General features: G+C 46.7%; 1 protein-coding gene across 1 annotated transcript in view; it reads right to left on the reverse strand.

The window, feature by feature from the left end:
* Positions 1–515, reverse strand: part of LOC123187573 (extensin) — a gene marked incomplete in the record, with an annotated part of 1,681 nt that extends 1,166 nt beyond the window's left edge. The window contains 1 exon segment of the mRNA XM_044599474.1: positions 1–515. Within this exon segment, the coding sequence (XP_044455409.1) occupies positions 1–500 (500 nt within the window).
* Positions 516–18,780: the final 18,265 nt, after the last annotated feature.

Raw genomic sequence — 18,780 nt, forward strand, 5'->3', positions numbered from 1 at the left:
TCAGGTTTGGGCATCGGGTCAGGCTTGGGCTCAGGCTTTGGTTCGGGCTTTGGCATCGGCTCCGGCTTCGGCTCCGGTTTGGGCTCTGGCTTTGGCATGGGTTCAGGTTTGGGCAGAGGCTTAGGCTCTGGTTTTGGCATGGGTTCAGGTTTAGGCAGAGGCTTAGGCTCTGGCTTTGGCATGGGTTCAGGCTTAGGCATTGGCTCTGGCTTGGGTTCCGGCTTGGGCTCCGGGTACGGCATCGGCTTGGGCTCCGGCTCGGGGAGCTTCTCGGCGAGGCCCCGACCAGCGGCGGCGGCCTGGCTGAAACCAGAGGCCGCGACCAGCCCGACGAGGAGCACGGCAAGGAGGCTGTGCCTCGCCATTGCTGCTCGCTCCTTCCTCTCGCAGCTCTTGCTGCACCTGTGCTTCACCGCTTCTAAACCTCTCAACTGAGATAAAGTGGATGGGGTGTCGGTGTGGTTCCTCTGAATGGTGGTGTGGAGAACCGGAGATGGCATATGGGGTGGTTTTATAGGGCTGAGCAACCAAGCAGGCCAGGACGCGTGTGCCACACTCCCGAATCCCGATCGACCAGTGCCGGTGGGTCTCCGGGTGGATCAGGTTACCTCTCTCAACTTTTCATCTGCCGCCTGCACCTTCCTCCCGCCCGCCTGGACTGCAAGGCAGCAGCAGCGGTACCAGTAATGAGAAGAGACCGCGGACAGTAAATTCGTGCTGTGGACGCCGCCGGACGCCAGACGGCGGATGGCTGGTGGCCGGTGGCGCGTCGCCGTCGCGCCTTGAAATCCATGTCGGGGATTTCTCCGTTGCGCGTAGCATCCGACGACGCCTGATGGGTGCGGGTCAAGTCCGGCGACTGTTCTAGGCAGCTGCTAGCAGGGGCTGACGGCGACGGGGCACTGAGAGTTGAGCCTCAGCTTGACGGCATCATCAACTCGACTGCGCCGTAGTACGATTTCACGTGGAGCTTTTACTGCAGCCTGTACAGATTTTCGGACAGAGGTAAGCTAAAGTTGTGGTCGTCAGGTAGGCACGAGCTCAACCCGTACCGCCCTGAACCCGTTGCGTACGGCGAGCCGCTGCCACCGGCGACAATCGCACGGCGCCTGTCGAGCCATGGATCGGCAGCTTTGAAATTGTTCATGGGTGGATGGGGCCGCGGACCGACCGACGCTTGCTTGGTCCGGTTCGCGGTATTGATCGATCGGTTGATTGATTGACCTGTTAAAACTTAAAAGTCACGTACGCACGCGGCCAGGTAGGCAGAATTGCTTTTGTTGATATTCCTCCAAGCGCTTTTTGCTTGAACAAGCGTCTTTGTTGCTGCATTTTTCTCCTTCGTGTGGGGCTTGCGGCGTTGATTAACGCTGCAGCTGTGATAATGTAACATGTGTTGCGTGAACATGGTACTACTAATCAAGATTCATTGATTTAACAAATGAAGCAACCTTCCGACGTATGCCAAAATAAATAAGCGAGGCAACCTGCCCACCTAGCTATAGCTAGCTAGATTGTTATGGTATAAGATCGTTTTGCGCCCTACAACTATTCGCGTGGAGCTCACACAAAATTATCAACGCGCAAAAGTGAAACTCAAGCTGCGGTGGTTAGACGGACGCCGTAACGCAGCCCGTTGCGTGCGTGGTTCATGTAATCATGTTGTTTGACCGTCCGTGCATGGCCCGGTCCATCTATCTGGGGGCACGGCAGCCCGGCCAGGGTGTGCCATCGGAGGCAATCGTCCTACCGTAGCTATCGAGACCATCTGCAACGTTGAAAATGTTCATCGAGATGGATCGGCCGACCGACCGACCTTTGCTTGCTCTTGCTCACGGTATTAATTGCTTGACTGGCTAACCTCATTGGTCACGCGGAGGCACCAAAATCTTTGCGTTGATATTCGAAGCACATTTCTCACGAGCGTTTGTGCGAGTACCGATCAAGTCAAGCACAGCCACACCTACGTGTTCTTCTTGCCGCGCTTCCTTGTGGGGCTGTTGCATTGATTGACAACATTGCGGCTCAAGTTGCGTAACATTGCAATGGAGTTTTACTGATTATAACAATAACAAAATGAAGCAACCTTCCACACCAAAAATTGAATAAACGAAGCAACAACCTACCTTACCTAGATCGTGTTGCTAACATGCAAAGAGATCTTGCGCGTGTGTCCATGCGATGACAGTAGGAGGAGCAACCGTATTTTAGCTCCATGTGGTCGGCCAACCTTTGGTAGAAATCATGAGAAGATCGACCGGCCGTGTACACGTTAGTGCAATCTACAAAGTACTAGTGAAAAAGCATGGGCGGCCGGTAGAAAGCGACCCACGCGTCGCGGTTGCCATCACCCGATCGGGAAGGTACGCGCCGGATCGCGGGAATCGAATCGCTGCCTAGCTTTTGACTGTAGCGCGTACCACGTACCTAGATAATTAAGGGCATCGATGCCCCGGGCTCCACACCAATCGCTTCACTTCAATTCACGGCGGAAACGATAGGTCTCCCTCCAGAAAGGAACTGACCCCAAAGATCTCTAAAAAGATCTGTGTGAGTGTGATCTGTACTACCAGAAGTTACCATCCACTCATATTTGTTGAAAAATGGACGAAAAGTGTGTAAATGCCAGCTCGTTGTCATTGCGTAGTAGTAGTGTTCAACTTGCATATTGCATATGTGTGACCGCGGCGATGTCCTTTAGTAGTAGGAATAATGTGTCTCACATTCTATCTCGTCCCGATGGTGCGTCTAGCATCGTCGTAGGGTGTGTGTGGAGGTGTGTCTCCATCGGATCTTGCGGGGTTCGGTCGGTGCTGGTATTGGGTGGATCCGGTTTTGTTCTTCTCCGTTCGGGTGTTTACAGGTTTGATCCTTTTGTTCTACAACTTTCGACATCAGCGATGGTTACTACTCTGGTGTGTTGGTTCTATGGGACTTTAGCACGGTGATTACCCGACTGTCTCCTACAACAAGATTTGCCTGGCTTCGACGAGAGAGGGGCGATGACGGCGACGTGCCTTCAATCGCTCCGGTGCTTGCAGTCGTGCTAGGTGGTCCATGGATATGATTGTAATTTTTATTACCTCTGTTGTTCTTTGTACTGCCATGATTAAAAATGAATGGTTGAAAATTTCTCGAAAAACAAACTTGCATATGTCAAGTAGACAATATTTATCTTTTAACATAATATATTTACCAGTTTGGTTGTCTCCAAATTTAAATTCACCAGAGACAACATCGCATGTTCGCTTAGTTCACGAAGAGAGATATTGGATGGCAACGACTGGTTTAAGTTTCTAAGGCCAACTCCACCGAGCGACTCTATCCTGTCCGGCCCCGTCCGTTTGGGGCAAAATGAACAAAGGAGGCGGCCCAGCGTGCAATGGCCCGGACCCATCTTGTCTGTTTTGTGTCCGGGCCGACCCATTTTGAGCGCAAACTTCCGTCGGGTTTGGGTCGCGACGGACAACAAACGGACGCGCGCTCGTCCACGTCGGGGTCGTGTGGCAAGCGGCCACCTACCTCCCACCCGCCCACATCAATGCGCACGAGCGGGCAGCCCCACCTGTCATCCGCACGTCGAACGATCGCCGTCCTTCTTTAAGTGGGAAGCGTGGACGGGTCGTCGTCCACATTGCCCCACGCCATCCCGTGGCCTCCTCGAAACCCGACAGCGGCTGCTCCCAAACCCTAGCCAAGACCTCGCCGGTCGGCCGCCCGCAGCCATGGGCCTCTGGAACTACGGCCGCAAAGGCAAGCACGACCGCGAGGCTGGTTCCTCGCCGGGAGGCCGCTGCGGCTCGGTGAAGAAAGAGGAGCCCGCCTCGCCATCGCCACCATGCCGGGCCCCCCGCGCCGCCCGCCTTCTCCATCGCGCCCACGTCCGCCGGCGAGCACGACCGGCATTACATCCGCGCGTTGGTGTGTCGCCATTATTGGGAGACGAGGAAGCCGCTCCCCTGGAGTGACGTCCATCTCCCCAATAACTGGCATCTCTCCGCCGACCGGGTCCCGATCCCGCCGGTCCCGAAGAGCGGCCGTGCGCGCGACGAGGAGATCGAGCGCCGCCGCCGCCTCCTCCCCGACGACCTCTTCTACGACCCTAGTGTTGGGGATCGTAGAAGAAATTTAAAATTTTTTACGCATCACCAAGATCAATCTATGGAGTAATCTAGCAACAAGGGGAAGGAGAGTGCATCTACATACCCTTGTAGATCGCTAAGCGGAAGCGTTCAAGTGAACGGGGTTGATGGAGTCGTACTCGTCGTGATCCAAATCACCGATGATCCTAGTGCCGAACGGACGGCACCTCCGCGTTCAACACACGTACAGCCCGGTGACGTCTCCTACGCCTTGATCCAGCAAGGGGAGAAGGAGAGGTTGGGGAAGACTCCATCCAGCAGCAGCATGACGACGTGGTGGTGGTGGAGGAGCGTGGGACTCTAGCAGGGCTTCGCCAAGCACTACGAGAGACGAGGAGGGAGAGGGGTAGGGCTGCGCCAACAGGGGAGGAACTTCATGTGTTGGGCTACCCCTTTGCCTCCACTATATATAGGGGAAGAGGGAGGGCTGCGCCCCACCTAGGGTTTCCTCCCTAGGGGTGGCGGCAGCCCTAGATCCCATCTAGGGTGGCGGCCATAAGGGAGAGAGGGGGAGGCGCACCTGAGGTGGGCCATAGGGCCCATCTGCCCTAGGGTTTGCCCCCCTCCCCTCTTGGAGGCGCCTTGGGCCTTGGTGGGAGGCACCCCAGCCCACCTAGGGGCTGGTCCCTTCCCACTATTGGCCCATGTAGGCCTCCGGGGCTGGTGGCCCCACCTGGTGGACCCCCGAACCACTCCGGTGGTCCCGGTACACTACCGATGATGCCCGGAACACTTCCGGTGGCCAAAACCATACTTCCTATATATTAATCTTTACCTCCGGACCATTCCGGAACTCCTCGTGACATCCGGGATCTCATCCGGAACTCCGAACAACATTCGGTAACCGCGTACATACTTTCCCTATAACCCTAGCGTCATCGAACCTTAAGTGTGTAGACTCTACGGGTTCGGGAGTCATGCAGACATGGCCGAGACAATTCTCCGGTCAATAACCAACAGCGGGATCTGGATACCCATGTTGGCTCCCACATGCTCCACGATGATCTCATCGGATGAACCATGATGTCAAGGATTTAATCAATCCCGTATACAATTCCCTTTGTCTATGCGGTACAATACTTGCCCGAGATTCGATCGTCGGTATCCCGATACCTTGTTCAATCTCGTTACCGGCAAGTCTCTTTACTCGTTCCGTAACACATCATCCCGTGATCAACTCCTTGATCACATTGTGCACATTATGATGATGTCCTACCGAGTGGGCCCAGAGATACCTCTCCATTTACACGGAGTGACAAATCCCAGTCTCGATTCGTGCCAACCCAACAAACACTTTCGGAGATACCTGTAGTGTGCCTTTATAGCCACCCAGTTACGTTGTGACGTTTGACACACCCAAAGCACTCCTACGGTATCCGGGAGTTGCACAATCTCATGGTCTAAGGAAATGATACTTGACATTAGAAAAGCTTTAGCATACGAACTACACGATCTTGTGCTAGGCTTAGGATTGGGTCTTGTCCATCACATCATTCTCCTAATGATGTGATCCCGTTATCAACGACATCCAATGCCCATGGTCAGGAAACCGTAACCATCTATTGATCAACGAGCTAGTCAACTAGAGGCTTACTAGGGACATGGTGTTGTCTATGTATCCACACATGTATCTGAGTTTCCTATCAATACAATTCTAGCATGGATAATAAACGATTATCATGAACAAGGAAATATAATAATAACCAATTTATTATTGCCTCTAGGGCATATTTCCAACAGTCTCCCACTTGTAGTAGAGTCAATAATCTAGTTCACATCGCCATGTGATTAACACTCACGGGTCACATCACCATGTGACCAACATCCAAGAGTCTACTAGACTCAATGATCTAGTTCACATCACTATGTGATAAACACCCAAAGAGTTCTGGGTTTGATCATGTTATGCTTGTGAGAGAGGTTGTAGTCAACGGGTCTTGCCATATTCAGATCCCTATGTATTTCGCAAAACTTTATATCGTAGATGCTGCTACCACGTTCCACTTGGAGCTATTCCAAATTATTGCTTCATTATACGTATCCGGTATCTCTACTCAGAGCTATCCGGATAGGTGTTAAGTTTGCATCAACGTAACTCTTTATGTCGAACTCTTTATCACCTCCATAACCGAGAAACATTTCCTTATTCCTCTAAGGACAATTTTGACCGCTATCTGGTGGTCCAGTCCTAGATCACCTTTGTACCCTCTTGCCAGACATGTGGCAAGGCACACATCAGGTGCGGTACTCAGCATAGCATACCGTATAGAGCCTATGACAAAAGCATAGGGGACGACCTTCGTCCTTCCTCTTTCTTCTACCGTGGTCAATCTTCGAGTCTTACTTAACTTCACACTTTACAACTTAGGTAAGAACCCCTTCTTTGACTGATCTATTTTGAACTCCTTCAAAAATATGTCAAGGTGTGTGTTCTTTGAAAGTATCATTAGGCGTTTTGATCTATCTCTATAGATCTTGATGCCCAATATGTAAGCAGCTTTATCCAAGTCTTCCTTTGAAAATCACTCTTCAAACAATTGTTTATGCTTTCCAGAAATTCTACATCATTTCGAATCAACAATATGGCATCCACATATACTTATCAGAAATGTTGTAGTGCTCCCACTCACTTTCTTGTAAATACAAGTTTCTAGCAAACATTGTATAAACCTAAAAGCTTTGATCACTCCATCAAAACATATATTCCGATTCCGAGATGCTTGCTCTAGTCCATAGAAGGATTGCTGGAGCCAGCATACCTTTTAGCATCCTTAGGATCGACAAAACCTTTTATTGTATCACATACAACTTTTCTTACAAAAACTGGTAAGAAAACTTGTTTTGACATCCATTTGTAAGATTTCATAATCGAAAAATACAGCTAATGCTAACATGATTCCGACGGACTTAAGCATCGCTACGGGTGAGAAATTCTCATCGTAGTCAACTCCTTGAACTTGTGAAAAGACTCTTTCCCACAAGTCGAGCTCCATAGACGGTAACATTACCGCCCACGTCCATCTTCTTCTTAAAGATCCATTTATCTCAATGGCTTGCCGATCATCGGGCAAGTCCACCAAAGTCCATACTTTGTTCTGATATATGGATCCTATCTCGGATTTCATGGCTTCTAACCATTTGTCGGAATACGGTCCCACCATCGCTTCTCCATAGCTCGTAGGTTCATTGTTGTCTAACAACATGATATCTAAGACAGGATTACCGTACCACTTAGGAGTAGTACATATCCTTGTCGACCTACGAGGTTCGATAGCAACTTGATCCGAAGCTTCATGATCACTATCATTAACTTCCTATTCAACAGACGTAGGCGCCACATAAAACATCTTTCTGTGTTGCATCACTCTCTGGTTGAAGTTAAGGTTCGACGACCTCATCAAGTTCTATCTTCCTCCCACTCAATTCTTTCAAGAGAAACTCCTCGAGAAAGGACCCGTTCTTAGTGACAAACAATTTGCCCTCGGATCTGAGATAGAAGGTATACCCTACTGTCACCTTTGGGTATCCTATGAAGATGTGTTTGTCCGCTTTGGGTTCGAGCTTCTCCGACTGAAGCCTTAAGCATCGCAGCCCCAAACATTAAGAAACGACAACTTTGGTTTCTTGCCAAACCAATGTTCATACGAGTCGTCTCAACAGACTTAGATGGTGTCCTATCTAAAGTGAATGCAGCTGTCTCTAACGCATAACCTCAAAATGAAAACGGTAGATTGGTAAGAGACATCATAGATCGCACCATATCTCATAGTGTTCGATTACGACGTCCGGACACACCATTACCTTGTGGTGTTCCAGGTGGCTTCAATTGTGAAACAATTCCACAATGTCTTAAGTGATTGCCAAACTCATAACTCAGAAAATCCCCTTTTGATCAGATCGTAGGAACATGATCTTATTGTTATGATGATTCTTAACTTCACTCTGAAATCGCTTGAACTTTTCAAACGTTTCAGACTTGTGCTTCATTAAGTATATATACCTATATCTACCCAAATCATCAGTGAAGATGAGAAAATAGCGATATCCACCGCACGCTTCAATTCTCATTGGATCACACGCATCAGCATGCATGATTTCCAACAAGTCACTTGCCCGTTTCATTGTACCTGAAAACGGGGTCTTAGTCATCCTGCCCATGAGGCATGGCTCGCATGTGTCAAGTGATTCAAAATCAAGTGACTCCAAAAATCCATCGACATGGAGTTTCTTCATGCATCTTGCGCCAATATGACCTAAGCGGCAGCGCCACAAGAAAGTGGTACTATCGTTATTAACTCTACATCTTTTGGCGTGAACATGTGTATTACTACGACCGAGATTCAATGAACCATTCACATAGGGTGCATGACCATGAAAGGTATTATTCATGTAAACAGAATAACCATTATTCTCTAACTTAAATGAATAATCGTATTGCAATGAACATGATCTAATCATATTCATGCTCAACGTAGACACCTGCTAACATTTATCTAGGTTCAATACTAATCCCGAAGGCAGATGGAGCGTGCGATGGTGATCTCATCAACTTTGGAAACACTTCCAACACACATCGTCACCTCGCCCCTAGCCAGTCTCCATTTAGTCCGTAGCTTTTGCTTCAACTCACCAATAATAGCAACTGAACCGGTATCCAATACCCAGGTGCTACCAGGAGTACTAGTGAGGTACACATTAATAACACGTATATACTTTGTTGAAGTTGCCAGCCTTCTTATCTACCATGCATTTGGGGTAATTCCGCTACCAGTGACCATTCCCCTTACAATAGAAGCACTTAGTCTCAGGTTCGGGTTCAACCTTGGGTTCCTTCACTGGAGCGGCAATTGGTTTGCCATCCATGAAGTTTCCCTTCTGGCCCTTGCCCTTCTTAAAACCAGTGGTCTTGTTAAACCATCAACACTTGATGCTCCTTCTTGATTTCTACTTTTTGCGGTCTTAAGCACCGTGAATAGCTCCGGGATCAACTCTATCCCTTGCATGTCATAGTTCATCATGAAGATCTAGTAGCTTAGTGACAGTGTCTAGAGAACTCTATCAATCACTATCTTATTTGGAAGTTTAACTCCCACTTGATTTAAGTGATTGCAGCACCCAGACATTCTGAGCACATGCTCACTAGCTGAGCTATTCTCCTCCATCTTGTTGGCAAAAGAACTTGTCAGAGGTCTCACACCTCTCAACACGGGCATGAGTCTGAAATCCCAATTTCAGCTCTTGGAACATCTCATATGTTCTATGGCATTCAAAATGTCATTGGAATCCCGATTCTAAGCCGTAAAGTATGGTGCACTAAACTATCAAGTAGTCATCAGGATGTGTCTGTCAGGTGTTCACAACATCCACAGACGACGTTGTAGGGGTTTGCACATCGAGTGGTGCATAAAGGACGTAAGCCTTCTGTGTAGCAGTGAGGACACTCCTCGGACTACGGACCTAGTCCGCATCATTGCTTACAATATCTTTCAACTTGGTCTTTCTCTAGGAATGTATTGAAACAGGGAGCTACAACGTGAGCTATTTATCTACAACATATTTGCAAAGACAATTTAGACTATATTCATGATAATTAAGTTCATCTAATCAAATTATTTAATGAACTCCCACTCAGATAGTGTTGGAAATATGCCCTAGAGGCAATAATAAATTGATTATTATTATATTTCCTTGTTCATGATAATCGTTTATTATCCATGCTAGAATTGTATTGATAGGAAACTCAGATACATGTGTGGATACATAGACAACACCATGTCCCTAGTAAGCCTCTAGTTGACTAGCTCGTTAATCAATAGATGGTTACGGTTTCCTGACCATGGACATTGGATGTCGTTGATAACGGGATCACATCATTAGGAGAATGATGTGATGGACAAGACCCAATCCTAAGCCTAGCACAAGATCATGTAGTTCGTATGCTAAAGCTTTTCTAATGTCAAGTATCATTTCCTTAGACCATGAGATTGTGCAACTCCCGGATACCGTAGGAGTGCTTTGGGTGTGCCAAACGTCACAACGTAACTGGGTGGCTATAAAGGTACACTACGGGTATCTCTGAAAGTGTCTGTTGGGTTGGCACGAATCGAGATTGGGATTTTGTCACTCCGTGTAAACGGAGAGGTATCTCTGGGCCCACTCGGTAGGACATCATCATAATGTGCACAATGTGACCAAGGGGTTGATCACGGGATGATGTGTTACGGAACGAGTAAAGAGACTTGCCGGTAACGAGATTGAACAAGGTATCGGTATACCGACGATCGAATCTCGGGCAAGTACCATACCGCTAGACAAAAGGAATTGTATACGGGATTGATTGAGTCCTTGACATCGTGGTTCATCCGATGAGATCATCGTGGAACATGTGGGAGCCAACATGGGTATCCAGATCCCGCTGTTGGTTATTGACCGGAGAACATCTCGGTCATGTCTGCATGTCTCCCGAACCCGTAGGGTCTACACACTTAAGGTTCGATGACGCTAGGGTTATAAAGGAAGCTTGTATGTGGTTACCGAATGTTGTTCGGAGTCCCGGATGAGATCCCGGACGTCACGAGGAGTTCCGGAATGGTCCGGAGGTAAAGATTTATATATAGGAAGTCCTGTTTCGGCCATCGGGACAAGTTTCGGGGTCATCGGTATTGTACCGGGACCACCGGAAGGGTCCCGGGGGCCCACCGGGTGGGGCCACCTGTCCCGGGGGGCCACATGGGCTGTAGGGGGTGCGCCTTGGCCTACATGGGCCAAGGGCACCAGCCCCAAGAGGCCCATGCGCCTAGGGAACCCTAGAGGGAAGAGTCCTCAAGGGGGAAGGCACCTCCGAGGTGCCTTGGGGAGGATGGACTCCTCCCCCCCTCCTTAGCCGCACCCCTTCCTTGGAGGAGGGGGCAAGGCTGCGCCTCCCCCCTCTCCCCTGCCCCTATATATAGTGGAGGGGAGGGAGGGCATCCATACCTGAGCCCTTGGCGCCTCCCTCCCTCACGTGACACCTCCTCCTCTCCCGTAGGTGCTTGGCGAAGCCCTGCAGGATTGCCACGCTCCTCCATCACCAGCACGCCGTTGTGCTGCTGCTGGATGGAGTCTTCCTCAACCTCTCCCTCTCTCCTTGTTGGATCAAGGCGTGGGAGACATCGTCGAGCTGTACGTGTGTTGAACGCGGAGGTGCCGTCCGTTCGGCACTAGGATCATCGGTGATCTGAATCACGACGAGTACGACTCCATCAACCCCGTTCACTTGAACGCTTCCGCTTAGCGATCTACAAGGGTATGTAGATGCACTCTCGTTTCTACTCGTTGCTGGTCTCTCCATAGATAGATCTTGGTGATACGTAGGAAATTTTTTGAATTTCTGCTACGTTCCCCAACAGTGGCATCATGAGCTAGGTCTATTGCGTAGATTCTTTGCACGAGTAGAACACAAAGTAGTTGTGGGCGTCGATATTGTTCAATATGCTTGCCGTTACTAGTCTTATCTTGATTCGGCGGCATCGTGGGATGAAGCGGCCCGGACCAACCTTACACGTACGCTTACGTGAGACCGGTTCCACCGACAAACATGCACTAGTTGCATAAGGTGGCTGGCGGGTGTCTGTCTCTCCCACTTTAGTCGGATCAGATTCGATGAAAAGGGTCCTTATGAAGGGTAAATAGCAATTGGCATATCACGTTGTGGTTCATGCGTAGGTAAGAAACGTTCTTGCTAGAAACCCATAGCAGCCACGTAAAACATGCAAACAACAATTAGAGGACGTCTAACTTGTTTTTGCAGGGTATGCTATGTGATGTGATATGGCCAAAAGGATGTGATGAATGATATATGTGATGTATGAGATTGATCATGTTCTTGTAATAGGAATCACGACTTGCATGTCGATGAGTATGACAACCGGCAGGAGCCATAGGAGTTGTCTTTATTTATTTGTGACCTGCGTGTCAACTTAAAACGTCATGTAATTACTTTACTTTATTGCTAACCGTTATCCATAGTAGTAGAAGTAATAGTTGGCGAGGCAACTTCATGAAGACACGATGATGGAGATCATGATGATGGAGATCATGGTGTCATGCCGGTGACGATGATGATCATGGAGCCCCGAAGATGGAGATCAAAAGGAGCAAAGTGATGATGGCCATATCATGTCACTATTTGATTGCATGTGATGTTTATCATGTTTATACATCTTATTTGCTTAGAACGACGGTAGTAAATAAGATGATCCCTTACAACAATTTCAAGAAGTGTTCTCCCCTAACTATGCACCGTTGCGACAGTTCGTGTTTCGAAGCACCACGTGATGATCGGGTGTTAGATTCTAACGTTCACATACAACGGGTGTAAGACAGATTTACACACGCGAAACACTTAGGGTTAACTTGACGAGCCTAGCATGTACAGACATGGCCTCGGAACACGGAGACCGAAAGGTCGAACATGAGTCGTATAGAAGATACGATCAACATGAAGATGTTCACCGATGATGACTAGTCCGTCTCACGTGATGATCGGACACGGCCTAGTTTGACTCGGATCATGTAATCACTTAGATGACTAGAGGGATGTCTATCTGAGTGGGAGTTCATAAGATGAACTTAATTATCCTGAACATAATCAAAAGGTTTTTGCAAATTATGTCGTAGCTCACGCTATAGTTCTACTGTTTAGATATGTTCCTAGAGAAAAATTAGTTGAAAGTTGATAGTAGCAATTATGCGGACTAGGTCCGTAAACTGAGGATTGTCCTCATTGCTTCATAGAAGGCTTATGTCCTTAATGCACCGCTCAGTGTGCTGAACCTCGAACGTTGTCTGTGGTTGTTGCGAACATCTGACATACACGTTTTGATAACTACGTGATAGTTCAGTTAAACGGTTTAGAGTTGAGGCACCAAAGACGTTTTTGAAACATCGCGAAACATATGAGATGTTTTGAGGGCTGAAATTGGGATTTCAGGCTCGTGCCCATGTCAAGAGGTATAGGACCTCCGATGACTTTCTTAACCTGCAAACTAAGGAGAAAAGCTCAATTGTTGTGCTTGTGCTCAGATTGTCTGAGTACAACAATCGCTTGAATCGAGTGGGAGTTGATCTTCCAGATAAGACAGTGATGGTTCTCCAAAGTCATTGCCACCAAGCTGTTAGAGCTTCGTGATGAACTATAACATATCAGGGATAGATATGATGATCCTTGAGGTATTCGCAATGTTTGACACCGCGAAAGTAGAAATCAAGAAGGAGCATCAATTGTTGATGGTTGGTGAAACCACTAGTTTCAAGAAGGGCAAGGGCAAGAAGGGATACTTCATGAAACGGCAAATCAGCTGCTGCTCTAGTGAAGAAACCCAAGGTAAAACCCAAACCCAAGACTAAGTGCTTCTGTAATAAGGGGAACAACCACTAGAGCAGAATTACCCTAGATACTTGGTAGATAAGAAGGCTGGCAAGGTCGATAGAAGTATATTGGATATACATTATGTTAATGTGTACTTTACTAGTACTCCTAGTAGCACCAGGGTATTAGATACCGGTTCGGTTGCTAAGTGTTAGTAACTCGAAACAAAAGGCTACGGAATAAAACGGAGACTAGCTAAAGGTGAGCTGACGATATGTGTTGGAAGTGTTTCCAAGTTTGATGTGATCTAACATCGCACGCTCCCTCTACCATCAAGATTAGTATTAAACCTGAATAAGTGCTCTTGCACCTAAAGGAATGGTTTATTGAATTTTGATCGTAGGGATACACATTTTCATGCCAAAAGATATAAGATAGTAATGATAGTACCACCTACTTGTGGCACTGCCACGTAAGTCATATCGGTATAAAACGCATGAAGAAGCTCCATAATGATGGATCTTTGGGCTCACTCGTTTTTGAAAAGTTTGAGACATGCGAACCATGTCTATTGGTGTATATGCATGAAGAAACTCCATGCAAATGGACCATTTTGACTCACTTGATTTTGAATCACTTGGGACATGCAAATCATACCACACGGGCAAGATGACTGAAAAGCCTCGTTTTCAGTAAGATGGAACAAGATAGCAACTTGTTGGAAGTAATACATTTTGATGTGTACAGTCCAATGAGTGCTGAGGCATGTAGTGGATATTGTTATGTTCTTACTTCACAGATAATTTGAGTAGATGTTGAGTATATTTACTTGATGAATCACGAGTCTGAATTATTGAAAGGTTCAAGTAATTTCAGGGTGAAGTTGAAAGATCGTCGTGACAAGAGGATAAAATATCTATGATATGATCATAGAGATGAATATCTGAATTACGAGTTTGGCACAGAATTAAGACATTGTGGAAATAGTTTCACAACTAATACAGCCTGGAACACCATAGTGTGATGGTGAGTCCGAACATCATAGTTGCACCCTATTGGATATGATGCATACCATGATGTCTCTTATCGAAGTACCACTATAGTTTATGGGTTAGGCATTAGAGACAACCACATTCACTTTAAATAGGGCACCACGTAATTCCGTTGAGACGACACCGTTTAGAGAAACCTAAGTTGTCGTTTCTTAAAGGTTTGGGGCTGCGACGCTTATGTGAAAAGGTTTCAGGTTGATAAGCTCGAACCCAAAGCAGATAAAATGCATCTTCATAGGACACCCAAAAATAGTTGGGTATACCTCCTAATTCAGATCCGAAAGCAATAGGGATTGTTTCTTGAATCGGGTCCTTTTTCGAGGAAAGGTTTCTCTCGAAAAGTTGAGTGGGAGGATGGTGGAGACTTGATGAGGTTATTGAACCGTCACTTCAACAAGTGTGTAGCAGGGCACAGGAAGTTGTTCCTGTGGCACGTACACCAACAGAAGTGGAAGCTTATGATAGTGATCATGAAACTTCGGATCAAGTCACTACCAAACCTCGTGGGATGACAAGGATGCGTACTACTTCAGAGTGGTACGTAATCCTGTCTTGGAAGTCATGTTGCTAGACAACAATGAACCTATGAGCTATGGAGAAGCGATGGTGGGCCCGGATTCCGATAAATGGCTCAAGGCCATAAAACCCGAGAGAGGATCCATGTATGAAAACAAAGTGTAGACTTTGGAAGAACTACTTGATGGTCGTAAGGCTGTTAGGTACATATGGATTTTGAAAGGAAGACAGACAATGATGGTAAGTGTCACCATTGAGAAAGCTCGACTTGTCGTTAAGATGTTTTTCGACAAGTTCAAGGAGTTGACTACGATGAGACTTTCTCACTCGTAGCGATGCTAAGAGTCTGTTGGAATTATATTAGCAATTACTGCATTATTTATGAAATCTTGCAGATAGGATGTCAAAACATTGTTTCCTCGATGATTCTTGAGGAAAGGTTGTATGTGATACAACCGGAAGGTTTTGTCTATCCTGAAATATGCTAATAAGTATGCAAAGCTCCAGCAATCCTTCTGAGGACTGGAGTGAGCATCTCGGAGTTGGAATGTATGCTTGATGATGATCAAAGATTTTGGGTGTATACAAAGTTTATGAGAAACTTGTATTTCCAAAGAAGTGAGTGGGAGCACTATAGAATTTCTGATGAGTATATGTTGTTGACATATTAATGATCAGAAATGACGTAGAATTTCTGGAAAGCATATAGGGTTATTTGGAAAGTGTTTTCAATGGAAAACCTGGATTAAGCTACTTGAACATTGAGCATCAAGATCTATAAGGATAGATCAAAACGCTTAATGGTACTTTCAAATGAGCACATGCCTTGACGTGATCTTGAAGGTGTTCAAGATGGATCAGTCAAAAAAGGAGTTCTTGCCTGAGTTGTAAGGTACGAAGTTAAGGGCATCCATACCTGAGCCCTTGGCGCCTCCCTCCCTCCCGTGACACCTCCTCCTCTCCCGTAGGTGCTTGGCGAAGCCCTGCAGGATTGCCACGCTCCTCCATCACCACCACGCCGTTGTGCTGCTGCTGGATGGAGTCTTCCTCAACCTCTCCCTCTCTCCTTGCTGGATCAAGGCGTGGGAGACATCGTCGAGCTGTACGTGTGTTGAACGCGGAGGTGCTGTCCGTTCGGCACTAGGATCATCGGTGATCTGAATCACGACGAGTACGACTCCATCAACCCCGTTCACTTGAACGCTTCCGCTTAGCGATCTACAAGGGTATGTAGATGCACTCCCCTTTCTACTCGTTGCTGGTCTCTCCATAGATAGATCTTGGTGTTACGTAGGAATTTTTTTGAATTTCTGCTACGTTCCCCAACAGTGGCATCATGAGCTAGGTCTATTGCGTAGATTCTTTGCATGAGTAGAACACAAAGTAGTTGTGGGCGTCGATATTGTTCAATATGCTTGCCGTTACTAGTCTTATCTTGATTCGGCGGCATCGTGGGATGAAGCGGCCCGGACCAACCTTACACGTACGCTTACGTGAGACCGGTTCCACCGACAAACATGCACTAGTTGCATAAGGTGGCTGGCGGGTGTCTGTCTCTCCCACTTTAGTCGGATCGGATTCGATGAAAAGGGTCCTTATGAAGGGTAAATAGCAATTGGCATATCACGTTGTGGTTCATGCGTAGGTAAGAAACGTTCTTGCTAGAAACCCATAGCAGCCACGTAAAACATGCAAACAACAATTAGAGGACGTCTAACTTGTTTTTGCAGGGTATGCTGTGTGATGTGATATGGCCAAAAAGGATGTGATGAATGATATATGTGATGTATGAGATTGATCATGTTCTTGTAATAGGAATCACGACTTGCATGTCGATGAGTATGACAACCGGCAGGAGCCATAGGAGTTGTCTTTATTTATTTGTGACCTGCGTGTCAACTTAAACGTCATGTAATTACTTTACTTTATTGCTAACCGTTAGCCATAGTAGTAGAAGTAATAGTTGGCGAGGCAACTTCATGAAGACACGATGATGGAGATCATGGTGTCATGCCGGTGACGATGATGATCATGGAGCCCCGAAGATGGAGATCAAAAGGAGCAAAGTGATGATGGCCATATCATGTCACTATTTGATTGCATGTGATGTTTATCATGTTTATACATCTTATTTGCTTAGAACGACGGTAGTAAATAAGATGATCCCTTACAACAATTTCAAGAAATGTTCTCCCCTAACTGTGCACCGTTGCGACAGTTCGCTGTTTCAAAACAGCACGTGATGATCGGGTGTTTTATTCAGACGTTCAAATACAACGGGTGTTGACGAGCCTAGCATGTACAGACATGGCCTCGGAACACACGCGAAACACTTAGGGTTAACTTGACGAGCCTAGCATGTACAGACATGGCCTCGGAACACGGAGACCGAAAGGTCGAGCATGAGTCGTATAGAAGATACGATCAACATGAAGATGTTCACCGATGATGACTAGTCCGTCTCACGTGATGATCGGACACGGCCTAGTTTGACTCGGATCATGTAATCACTTAGATGACTAGAGGGATGTCTATCTGAGTGGGAGTTCATAAGATGAACTTAATTATCCTGAACATAGTCAAAAGGATTTTGCAAATTATGTCGTAGCTCACGCTATAGTTCTACTGTTTAGATATGTTCCTAGAGAAAAAATTAGTTGAAAGTTGATAGTAGCAATTATGCGGACTAGCTCCGTAAACTGAGGATTGTCCTCATTGCTTCATAGAAGGCTTATGTCCTTAATGCACCGCTCAGTGTGCTGAACCCCAAAACGTCGTCTGTGGATGTTGCGAACATCGGACATACACGTTTTGATAACTACGTGATAGTTCAGTTAAACGGTTTAGAGTTGAGGCACCAAAGACGTTTTTGAAACGTCGCGAAACATATGAGATGTTTTGAGGGCTGAAATTGGGATTTCAGGCTCGTGCCCATGTCAAGAGGTATAAGACCTCCGATGACTTTCTTAACCTGCAAACTAAGGAGAAAAGCTCAATTGTTGTGCTTGTGCTCAGATTGTCTGAGTACAACAATCGCTTGAATCGAGTGGGAGTTGATCTTCCAGATAAGACAGTGATGGTTCTCCAAAGTTATTGCCACCAAGCTGTTAGAGCTTCGTGATGAACTATAACATATCAGGGATAGATATGATGATCCTTGAGGTATTCGCGATGTTTGACACCGCGAAAGTAGAAATCAAGAAGGAGCATCAATTGTTGATGGTTGGTGAAACCACTAGTTTCAAGAAGGGCAAGGGCAAGAAGGGATACTTCATGAAACGGCAAATCAGCTGCTGCTCTAGTGAAGAAACCCAAGGTAAAACCCAAACCCGAGACTAAGTGCTTCTGTAATAAGGGGAACAACCACTAGAGCAGAATTACCCTAGATACTTGGTAGATAAGAAGGCTGGCAAGGTCGATAGAAGTATATTGGATATACATTGTGTTAATGTGCACTTTGCTAGTACTCCTAGTAGCACCAGGGTATTAGATACAGGTTCGGTTGCTAAGTGTTAGTAACTCGAAATAAAAGCTACGGAATAAAACGGAGACTGGCTAAAGGTGAGCTGACGATATGTGTTGGAAGTGTTTCCAAGTTTGATGTGATCTAACATCGCACGCTCCCTCTGCCATCAAGATTAGTATTAAACCTGAATAAGTGCTCTTGCACCTAAAGGAATGGTTTATTGAATCTTGATCGTAGGGATACACATTTTCATGC

This window comes from Triticum aestivum, chromosome 2A, assembly GCF_018294505.1.
Source record: "Triticum aestivum cultivar Chinese Spring chromosome 2A, IWGSC CS RefSeq v2.1, whole genome shotgun sequence".
NCBI classification, from domain to species: Eukaryota; Viridiplantae; Streptophyta; class Magnoliopsida; order Poales; family Poaceae; genus Triticum; species Triticum aestivum.